At 41.4% G+C, this 11,904-nt stretch overlaps 1 protein-coding gene across 3 annotated transcripts in view; it reads right to left on the bottom strand.

Annotated features, from left to right (window-relative positions):
- Positions 1-705: 705 nt before the first annotated feature.
- Positions 706-11,904, bottom strand: part of LOC117419369 (receptor-type tyrosine-protein phosphatase O-like) — a 53,240-nt gene continuing 42,041 nt past the window's right edge. For all 3 annotated transcript variants that reach the window (XM_034032062.3, XM_034032063.3, XM_034032064.3), the window contains 9 exons: positions 11,223-11,304; positions 10,211-10,301; positions 8,935-9,011; positions 7,874-8,008; positions 7,599-7,721; positions 5,593-5,747; positions 4,722-4,857; positions 2,870-2,991; positions 706-1,310 (listed from right to left, as the gene is read on the bottom strand). In XM_034032062.3, coding sequence (XP_033887953.2) covers positions 2,887-2,991; positions 4,722-4,857; positions 5,593-5,747; positions 7,599-7,721; positions 7,874-8,008; positions 8,935-9,011; positions 10,211-10,301; positions 11,223-11,304 — 904 coding nt within the window. In that variant the 3' untranslated portion in view covers positions 706-1,310; positions 2,870-2,886. The remainder of the gene's footprint in view (positions 1,311-2,869; positions 2,992-4,721; positions 4,858-5,592; positions 5,748-7,598; positions 7,722-7,873; positions 8,009-8,934; positions 9,012-10,210; positions 10,302-11,222; positions 11,305-11,904) is intronic.

Here is an 11,904-nt window from a genome sequence, read left to right as displayed (position 1 = left end):
CTGATTGTGTAACAGTAAGCCTCTCTTACACTAACCTTCACTCCCACTGTCGCTTGCCAACGCATAAGTGAATTCAGTACTTACTTTGATAAAGCACTGAGTTCTTTAAAGGCAAAGTCGTTTTGGAGCTTTGAAGTTCCATTATAATTGCAAGACTGATAATTGCACTGCACTAACAAAGATTTGGATAAAATAGCTTTGAGAATATGCAGAAGACTTCAGATAACGAGTTTATATCTTACACAACCCACTTTGTACCAAAGTGTCAATGCACACAGACACACAGCAGACATCTTGAATGAAAAACTTTAAATTAAATTTCATTTTCCGGTCTGTGATAGTGTTTATTATTTCATACCCAATCTGTTTGGAAAGGGTGCAAATAAAACCAAAAAAAAAACCACACATTACAGTCAACATGTGTCTAAATGTACACACACAAACAGTGCAAAGTACGCCATTGAAAAGTAGCACAGGTACACAGTGCAGTAAGGTTACACACACTGGCTCCCTCAGCCAGGGTCTCCAGTTCACAGGCTAACGAGATCACACTCGTTAGGCTGGTGATAGTGGAAGGACTGGCTCTGTTATAGACCGTGCAGACAATCTGTATTAATACTGTAGAACGAGCAAGGCTGAGTTTGCCATTCAGTTTCAGTTATATTTATTGTACTGTACCACGTGTGAATACTAATGCTACTGTAGCTTATGCAATTTGGAGCAACGTGAGACAGTGTTAGCTTTCTTTTTTTTTTTTTTACCTACAAATCATCCTATTACAAAAATCGAAACTACTTTGTTTTTTAACTTAATCCTGAGAGAAAAAAAACAAACAAACAACTAATGGTGTTCACTGTATCCACAATGGAGTAACTCATCGTTCAGCAATATTACAGCACATCACACTAAATGCTACCCCCGGTTTGACGAGGACGGGTCAAATGCTCCTTCCACTTCTCTCCCCCCTGCCCCACAGAAAAGAAAAGAGTTGTGGTCCCCAATCCCAGAATGCCAGGCGGTATCCACTGGTAGCTGTTGTTTTGATGTTCCTGGTGTCGGTGTCCTCTCTCCTCGTTTGATCCAGTACAGCGGTGTCCCAGATGAAGTAGCCCTCCTTAGACAATACAGATACTTTAAGGCAAAGCTCCTCGCGAATGCTTCTACCATTTCAAAACACAAAACATCCTGGTTTTTTTTTATGTTTGTTTTCTTCTTTTTTTTTTGGTATCAATGGCAGTAAAAATCTTTCCTGGCAGAAAGCAAGCACTAAAGCCTGAAGCAAGAGAAGGAGGTAAGTGGACTGTCTTTACCTGGTGAGAGAGACAAGAGAGAATTAGTTACTATCCCCACACAACACAAGGAAACACTTAAAAAGCAGCTTCGAATGACATTCTCTTAGTTCTTTTTAGTTAACTGTTGTGTTATTTATTACCAGTGGTGTAATCCTAAATCTGAAGGTACCGGAATGCCACGAAAATATAGGTTTTCTTAAACAAGAATTATTAATAACATTCACATTTTATTTGCTTACTGAAATTCTAGTAACACATATAATAGGCTATTTCCACAAAGTGTCTTTCTCCATCTTGTCAGAATGCTTTACTTTATTTACGTGTTTGTGTCCGCAGTCGTAGTCGATGCACTGTCTGTTGCTGTCGTCTTCAGCATTTTTATCCTTCTTAAAGAAGTAGTTTGTAATAGAAGTTTCTAATGCTCTTTTCATTGCATTACTCACTGAATCTGATAGTGTGGGAGATGCAAGTCAAGCGACTCCGCTTGTGTATTATGAGAGTTCCAGCTCAACTCCACCACTGGTTTACAACAGGAGGACCAGCACTAACTTCACATCTTTTAAATAAAGATGACCAGTTCTTTCTTCATTTAAATTATTTTTTAAAAACAGAATTAAAAAAATTACAAAAATGGAACCAATGAACGTTCCTCATTTAGACCTGGAGATTGAGCTCTCATCAGCACCCCTCCTTGGATTCTTAACCAATTCAATAGCGAAGAATCTAGGGGAGCAGATATCATATCTCCAATCAGGTTAAACATCTCCCTACTGCATTTGTTTTATTGCAGTTACTGTTATGGTTTTACAATTTCTGATCAGCGAGTTCCGCTGCTAGTAAATTACATTTTCTATTTGTATATTGTTTTCAAATTGCAGTACAGTCTATGAGTTAAGATTTGAAAGGTCTTTAGTCTTTGAGTTTCTCTGTTCCTCTTATATAAAAAGGTGTGCTGCATATTTTTGAAAGTTACCAAGTTGTATAAATAACGTCCTGATATTCTCATAGTTACATCAGCAACGTGGCTCTTATAGAAAACAGGGGTGTAGCGATTCATTGTGTATTGAAGAATCCTGACTCTTTCTTTACATGATATATCATATGTTAACAGAGGTGCGTATCATTCATATGGCGATACAAGACCAAAAGCACAGCACAGCTCCTTGTAGATCACCGAATGGTTCTTGAATAAAGAATAGGTGTGCTCTATAGTTGGTATGGATACATACTCTCCCTGTCTCATTTAAATGTTATCTTTTAACAAAATGGTCCAGCATTGAATGACTATTGATCTTCTTTTACATCATACTGTACAAGTAGCCAATTAAGGCAATCCCATGTATCATGATTCATATTGTACGGGAACCTGCATGTCGTGAGATTAGCGTATCGCTGCACCCCTAATAGAAAACGCACTCTGGGTATTACCAAGCACCTCTGTGTGTTGGCTGATGGACTCGCAGTTTTCCTTTTAATATTTGACTGTGACTCCCTGAGCAGCGAGGTGCAGTTTCTCTAGGGGTGCACCCTGGTTGAATGCATGTGTTTTGTTAGTCTGCGTGCTGCCCTGTACTCACACTGTGCAAGTCTACAGTTAGGGCTTGCTGGTGTTCTCGTAGATGATTTCTCCGGCACTGTGGAGCTGTTTCCTCTTCCTCCACATCAGCTGCACACACTGGTGGATAAATACATACTGCTCCTGCAGAGGGAGAGCGTCTTAAAAGGCATGCTTTACACTTGTATTTATTTTATTTTTAATCCTATATTGCCCATTTCTATATCCCACATGATACAATGCTTCACAACCCGTCTCGCGCCACCACCATGTGTAATTAGACAGTAAAACACAGACGTTTGCAGAAAAATTATCTTTCACCATGCATTATAATTTAGTCCTACAGCCACAAATGTCGATATAGCCTCCACAGTAAACCACGTAGTGAGCAATCATTAAACAATAATTTCATTACATTAACCATTTGAATTGATCATCCCATTACTACAAAGTACGTATTAGCAGATTAATAAACAGAACGTTGTAGATGGCTTCAGACATTTATTTAACCCTTACATCCCTGTCAATACGTAGAACAGGATTTTAAAAGGACGGTTTTTTCAATATTAATTCAGAGAACTGTAAATAATAAATATATTATTTACAGGTTTTAAATTTACCAGTACACTTTTAAACTAATCATTTAGTTAAAAAATAATTACATTTCCTTGATATCTGGATCTCACCAGGCACAAATATATATTTCGTCAACAGAAGAGAAGATACTGTTTTTTTTTTGGGGGGGGGGGGGGGGGAGTTCCCATTTCTGGCACCGATCCCTGAACAGTATATAGATATATAACCATTTATTTGAATCTGGGCATTTGAAAGATTCTGTAACACATGTAAGATGTGTTTGTTTATTTTTTATTTTTTTGTTTTTATTGGTTTTGTTTTGTTCTTTGAGTATAAAGATTGTTCATAAGAAGCCCGTAAGTGTTACTTTTGCTGCTAAACTTCATCAGTTGGTTAACCTGGTCTCTTCTTTCATGGATTGACATGGCTCTGATATTTGAGCCTTTCTTGTTAAATTGGAAATAGTTCTGTATTTCTCCAAAATTCGCTCAAAGAAATTCCTACCGTTTTCTTTTGCATATAGTTGATATCATCCATTTCTGATTTACTGTCAGCATCTGGAATACAATCTAATGGTGGGGGTCTGTCTAAAAATCCTTACTGCCTTCAGAAACTTGTGAGCTGGTTAAATAGATGGTTTTATTCTGTATTGATCAGGGTTGTAGTAACTCGTCGATTTTTCAAAAACTTTGTGGAAAGTTTTAACACATTGTTTGTTTATTCTGCCATCTGTGCTGTGCAGCTCTTATGTCAGTGCTCGGCATGTATTTATTAATTCTGCAACTTTATTATACATTCGATGAATTATAGCGTTACAGCTTTCAAAATAAGTTATATCCACCAGTGTGCAGGACACCAGGTGGATATTGCTGCGTGCAATCTCTCAAAGATATGCATTTTGAGTTTATTGATTCTAAAACAGCAAGTCTCGAGGTAAGCTTTTTCTTTAAAAAGCATCAATTTCTAGAATGGCAATAATTGTCCCTCAGAATTAGGAGGTGTTTTCTAATTAGCCAGAATCATATGGGTTGATTATTTCATAATTATTTTGATCAGTTTAGCTGAAGTGGCACACAGGGCCCTAATTATGATATTGATAACTCTGTAAAAAAAAAAAGTTAATAACTAAAACTATTATTTGGTTTCCATCACTCCACAAGGTCATTTTATAAAGGACCAGCTCACAGCCGCATAGTGCTCACCAAAAACAGGGTTCATGGCAGCGGAAATGCAGCTGCAGAGTGCCCTCTACTGGGCCCTTCAGTTTCCTTCAAGAGACCCCCCCCCCCCCCCCGTACCTCTGTCTGCACCATAGACAGCCTGTGAGATCGCATTTCTGACACCAGCCCCAGAATGTCCACAAAGTCATGCTCCCGTATGTGCTGCAGCAAGCGGTCTAAGGCTATGAAGGTCCCAGTTCTTCCCACACCAGCACTGGGAAAACAAAACACACCCCAGCTTAGCAACGGGAGCTGAGCAGGGGGAAATGCGTTCATCCTGCCACCACCACTATGCTGTGGAGTAACTTCCTGTGCAGCAGGGTTTAAGATCCCCCCCTGAAACCACCTCCACAAAGGAAGTGTCCGGTGGGGTTTTAATATCTGTTGCACAGGGAGTGAATCTACAGTATCGGTGGAGATTAAATAGACTTCACCTTATTCTAAATGAAAATCCGGAAAACTTCTAAAGAAGAAACATTAATTGCAAACAAATTTAATTGTGAGAAATTACAACATCAAAAGCACACTGACTATACTCCAGGTCCTACAGGATACAGTAGACATTGCCTTTAAACACTGTCAAGTGAAGAATATCACAGTATGTATTTTGTCTTTATTCGCTTTTATACATAATTTAGAACTGAACGGCTTTCTTTTTCAGACCAAAGTCTCTGTAAAGTGGGGTCCCAATTAGAAAAAGCTGTAGTACCACTGGCTTACCCTTTCAGATAAGGGACACATATGTCCCTTATCTACTTTTTGCAATGTAGTGTACGAAACAGGGTTGAAAAATGTACTGGCAGGTTGGATCTGGTCATCCAAAATTGTCAATTTCTTCCTCGTGATATTTGAGTCACTCTCAAATGTTTGAACAGCGGTTCAATTCCTTATGTAACTTTAAGGGGTTAAGCCCAGCGCAGTGTCTCTGCCGCCTCCCCGGCTCACTCACCTGCAGTGCACCAGGACAGGTCCTTTCCTCCTGACAGCCTGCTGCCTGACTATCTGGACAAACTGCAGGATGCTCTCGGCTGCGTTGACAGTGGGCACGCCGTGGTCCGGCCAGGAGGTGTAGTTCAGATGCAGGACGTCCTGAATCTCATCCGCCTGGAGCACAAGCAGAGCATGGCGAGTAGAGTGAGGAGGGGGTTCACATACACATTATTACATTTCTTAGCAGATGCCCTTATCCCGGGCGACTTACAATTATTACAAGATACCACATTATTTTTACATACAATTACCCATTTATACAGCTGGTTTTTTATTGGAGCAATCTAGGTAAAGTACCTTGCTCAAGGGTACAACAGCAGTGTCCCCCCCCAGGATTGAACCCACGACCTGCCACTACTCCACACTGCTGCCCTACTACTCCAGGAGAGGAGGGGGTTCACACACATTGAGAAGCAGCTCCCAGGTGAGGAGGGAGAGGAGGGGGTTCACACACATTGAGAAGCAGCTCTCAGGTGGAGGAGGGAGAGGAGGGGGTTCACACACATTGAGAAGCAGCTCCCAGGTGAGGAGGGAGAGGAGGGGGTTCACACACATTGAGAAGCAGCTCTCAGGTGGAGGAGGGAGAGGAGGGGGTTCACACACATTGAGAAGCAGCTCTCAGGTAGAGGAGGGAGAGGAGGGGGTTCACACACATTAAGAAGCAGCTCTCAGGTAGAGGAGGGGGTTCACACACATTGAGAAGCAGCTCCCAGGAGAGGAGGGGGTTCATACACATTGAGAAGCAGCTCCCAGGTGAGGAGGGAGAGGAGGGGGTTCACACACATTGAGAAGCAGCTCTCAGGTGGAGGAGGGAGAGGAGGGGGTTCACACACATTGAGAAGCAACTCTCAGGTAGAGGAGGGAGAGGAGGGGGTTCACACACATTGAGAAGCAGCTCTCAGGTAGAGGAGGGGGTTCACACACATTGAGAAGCAGCTCCCAGGAGAGGAGGGGGTTCACACACATTGAGAAGCATCTCTCAGGTGGAGGAGGGAGAGGAGGGGGTTCAGCAGCTAATAGGTGAGGAGGCTGCTTCAACAACTCTGCAGAACACAGCTACAGCTGGGTTAAAATGAAGTAGTACAGTAAGGTTTATATCAGGGGTGGCCAACCCTGTTCCCAGAGTCACAATCCTGCAGGTTTTCTGGGTATCTTTAAATCATCAATAAATCATTCAAAATGTGAGTGTTGACCGATTAAGAAAATTATTGGTTCAATGAATATAATTGAGAACTCATTGCGGCTCTCCAGGAACAGGGTTTGCCACCTCTGGATTATATATTCCACTGCGAGTGCTCCCTTATAAAAGTTTACTAAAGTATTCTTGTATGGTATTTTTGCAGTTTTCCCAATGCTTTTCCCATGGTTATACTCTGCATTTACCATAGCTTACCCTGGATTGCCATGTTCATTAATATGCTTTACCATACCTTGCTATTCTTTATAACAGAGGTGGCCAAAGTCAGCTCTTCCACTCCTGGTCTTTGTTCCAGCCCTGTTCTGAATCATTTAATTGAACAAATTAAACCTCCATCCAGACCCAGTCACTCATAATGCCCTCCAGGACCAGGATTGGACACCCCTGCTTTATACTCCTTATTAGACCTTGCTGTGCTTTTAGTATGGTAAACTTTTATAAGGGATGTGAAGGTCATTTTTACAAGGCTTTGGGCATTAAGGTAAAACTATACAGTAAGAAACCCAAGCCAAAAGCTTCTGAAGGCTTATTTTAGTTGCACTGAAGGAGGCACCAACTGAAAAGTTTGTCTGATTGACTAAGTTTCTTGTAGTTTTACCTTAGTAATCCGATTGAGAGTTTTGAAGGATTGTTTTGGTGTTAAATGTAACCCCTGTTGGTTCAATGCCTGTTTCTCCTGTGCTCATCCTCCACCTCACAGATATTTAACAAGCCCAGCTGTCTGATTACACTGATGCCCGAGTCAGTGACAATATAACCACACTTACGTAGCTCAGTCTAAAGTTGCGAATGGCCCACTCCGTCACTTCCTTCTCAGACGTCATCTCCACGGTGACGTCTCCGTACGCGACAGGCTCTTCGGTGAAAGGCCAGTAATGGTCACATTTGACCTGCAATGACGAGACAAGCTTCATCAAGTAGGAAAATCCATTCATATTTCTATACAGGAAGATTCATAATGTGTGCAACACTGCTTTTCAAGCCAAGCAGCTCCCTGCTGTAAAAGAGATCTGCATGTGGCTGGTGTGGTGCTGTGACTCACTCTCCGGCGCTCGCTGCACTGGGTCAGCATGACCACCATGTGGCACTTCTGCTGAAGGACCATCTTCCAGAAGTCGTTCCTAGTCTCGGGCAGGGGTCCCTGGGTGGCGATATACTCCTGAGGAGACCGGTACCCCTGGAGGAGCAAAACAGAGTCACAAACCCACCTGCAAACCAGCAGCAGAAAATATAAGAGCAGACACACATTCCCACACAGCTCCTCCTTTACTTTTTGCCCTGGAACCCTCGTCTCAGTCGCACGTAGTTAATGTATTCAGCATTTAACGGTTGCTTAGGTGTAAATGTTAACATCCACAACCACACATTCTAATACTCTCAATAAAGTATGTTTTAACTAAGTTAAATCACAATAGGATTCATATGGCTGGCCCCAATCTCAAATCTCAATAGTAGTGAATATATTGTCCCTAGTTAATCTATTTCTGATAAATTAGTAAATTATATATACGCGCACACACACACACATCACCAATATCTATTGACTCTGTTGCATTGACTTACTGAAACAGTCTAGACAATTAAAACTAGTTCAGAAGTGAATACCGAGCTTATAATTGGGCATGCAAGCAGTAGGAGTTAATGTTCGTCAGTAACAGTAAATAAACGAGCAAGGATGTTTCTGGATGTGCATCTGTTTCAGTTAAACTGAGCCCTGGATCCTGCTGCTGCTTGCTGGTGCATCTCTGAGCACACACAGAACTGAGCCCTGGATCCTGCTGCTGCTTGCTGGTGCATCTCTGAGCACACACAGAACTGAGCCCTGGATCCTGCCGCTGCTTGCTGGTGCATCTCTGAGCACACACAGAACTGAGCCCTGGATCCTGCCGCTGCTTGCTGGTGCATCTCTGAGCACACACAGAACTGAGCCCTGGATCCTGCCGCTGCTTGCTGGTGCATCTCTGAGCACACACAGAACTGAGCCCTGGATCCTGCAGCTGCTTGCAGGTGCATCTCTGAGCACACACAGAACTGAGCCCTGGATCCTGCCGCTGCTTGCTGGTGCATCTCTGAGAACACACAGTGAAGAGCTGCCTGGCTTACGGGAATGTAATTGGCGTTGATGTAATCAGAGCCTTCGTCGTTGTGCATGGAAATCAGTTTCACTCGGCTGAAGTCATCTGCAAATAAACAGAGAGAGGCACACAGGCAGAGGTCACTTTCCCATCCACAACATGTATCATGAGCACAACTGAATAAATGTTTCTACCATCACTGCAATAAACACATCAATGCCATAAAGACCGAAGCGTGAGAGATGCCCAGAGTGCAGTCTGTCTGTCTACAGTCTCTGCATTGCTACTTGTGAACTTAGAGGAGGACAACCTTCAACCTTTAAGGAGTATTTATGGGCAGGTATTAAATAAATCTATTCATTAATGTGCTGATTTCAAAACAAGGAAAGCTATCCTTCCCTCACCTTTACAATTAAGTACAACTTAATGGCGATTAACTTCTGCAAATTTTCCTCTCATCCAGGGCGCTGACATTTTTACTGGTGTATCAAGACTGTAAACTGACAACACAAAGATTTTCAGCTTCCCTTGTTTTGAAATCAACACATTAATAAATTGATTTATTTAACAGCTGCTGATTAAAAGCAATTACAAGTATGAGTACGAGCATCAGCGCGCCCCTAATGTTTACAGTACATAAGAATTGTAGCTTTAATTTGCATCTACAGCTATGGCGAAAAGTTTTGCATCACTCTATGGAATTAACTAATTTTACTTCATAAAGGTCGAATGAAACCTGCTGAATAATGTTACATTAGCATATTGAATTACATACAGCTTTGTAGTTTTCCATATACTTAACAAACTGAAAAAATTAAAAAATGTGACATTTCGAAATACTATTGTATAAATACTATACTACTATTATGGCTTCCGGTAGACTTTTGCAGTATCATTTTGTGGTTTCTTTGATTACATGATATTAAATTGTCTCAAAATTGTAGGGAATACAAAACGTTTGGCCACAGCTGTACAGTGTATCTTAAAGGGATGCTTTATATCTTCCTAATATTTAATGTCTTCCTTGTTTAAAATCCTATTAGGTCAGTTCTGTACGATTCTCTGTTGTTCTTTCTGCACACCGCCTTGTCTACGGGGGGCTTCAGAGCATAGCGCCATTCTAATGCGCTTCCCCAGCTCCCTTCGCAGCCTTAGGAGTCTTTTCAGAAGCACAACAATGGAAAATTCTAATAGGATATCAACAGGTAAGAAATGGAATATTGTAGAAATGAAAACTGTGTAAACCTCCCTTTCATATTATTACAGAAACAGCCCCAGCTCTTAGCAACAATTTGGGGACTCACACGGCAGGATGTTGGTGTATCGGTTCTTGGCTCGGTTTACGGGCAAGTCTGCAGCTTCGTGCGGGAGATCCAAGCCCACGTGCTTCAGGTCCTGAAAAGAAAAACAGATCCTGTCAGACAATGTAAGCTCTTCAGGAGCTACTCCCCGATACTCTACTGTTAGTTTTTAAGTGTTCATTGGCTGCCTCTAATCAAGTTGAGAGTGCATTTCATTCTCTCGCAATTGCTGTGTTGGGTCTGTCATACAAAGAGTGCAAGAGAAAGTACTCTCTCAACTTGATTAGCGGCTGCCACCAAATACTTTAACATATTAGAAGTCATTAAATCTACATAAAAAACAGATGAAACCTTGATATTAATGTACTTTATATGTTTCTATAGAGCCTATTGTGGTTTAAACGTTCCGAATGCTTTGTCACTGACATTCTGAGTGTGTGATCTACACTCTCAGTGACATTAGAAGAGTAGCTGCTGCTAATAGGTTTCAATGGGGGCGTGGCTTATACTGGAAATTAATTTCCTGCCATTATAATTTCACCACAAAACTGCAAACTGAAGGTTTTTTTTTTTTTAAGATATGTTAGATTATGTTTAATTTCCTAATTACTTTTGTGTGACCATGAGAAGAGTGCTGTTACTTTTTTTTTTTTAACAATGCTCTACAACATTAATATGGATGAGGCTACATGTGTACAACATTTATGAGTATATGGAATATACTAAATATTGATTCAATGACCTAAAGCTGAGGGAACACAAAGCCACTTTGTGGCTTGGAACTTGGTTTCAGAAGACTAGGTTTCAGGTCACTGCATGGCACACCAGGGGAGACTTGGGGTTTGATACAGCAAAGTTGCCTCAGACTAGGTCTCCCGGTCTCCTGGAACCAGGTTTCAAACCACTGTTCCTGAAAAAGTGGCTTTGTGCTCCCTCTGCTTTACACAGTGCCTACTGTATCAACAGTATGATTTATTTCACATGAGTAACTCTCAAGAGTTGAAATCAGCCTCACCTCGAACTGCAGGGAGAACTTGTAACCAGAGTCTCTGTTCATGTCTTTCATGTAGGTGTCGAAGTCGTCTAACTGGACCGGGCTGGAAGAAAGCGCTCGGTTTTACTGTGATATTCATCCTCAGGTAGACATGCGTTTCCTTAGACGTGTTCATCAGTGTAATGCATTCTGCTGTTTTGTGAATTCATAGGGGTACCGTGCCCCCAACACCCCATTTCCACTTCAGAATCTGGCTAAACCACAAAATTGTTTCCATATTCTGTAGTAAAACTTGAGTTTGACATGTCATGCACTTATTGCTTATTGATCTCTGCACTTGCCATCGTCTGGATTTCGATTTAGCGGTTAACGTTCTTCAAATCTCTGCACTTCAAATCTCTGCCTTTTATAGTCATGAGACAGAGAGCCACTGTCATGTACTTTGACTGAATGTTACAGTTTGTTATAACTAGCTGCTATAGTTTGTTACAATATCATACATTTTACCATTTGTGGTTACGTGTTCCTTTTCTCTCTTACACATGAGATCAACATCGTTTCACAAAGGAGCACTGAATGAATACAGGTAATTAAATCTGCATGAATTAATAAGGTTGAATTGAAAATGAATGACTTCAGAACTAACAGGAAGTGCAGAAGATATCCAGGTGTTATTCCTGCGGGACTCAGCCAGAATTCATTC

The sequence above is a fragment of the Acipenser ruthenus genome, chromosome 14 (genome assembly GCF_902713425.1).
Source record: "Acipenser ruthenus chromosome 14, fAciRut3.2 maternal haplotype, whole genome shotgun sequence".
NCBI classification, from domain to species: Eukaryota; Metazoa; Chordata; class Actinopteri; order Acipenseriformes; family Acipenseridae; genus Acipenser; species Acipenser ruthenus.
Note: the sequence above shows the minus strand (reverse complement) of the source record. Positions and strands in the feature narration are given on the sequence as shown.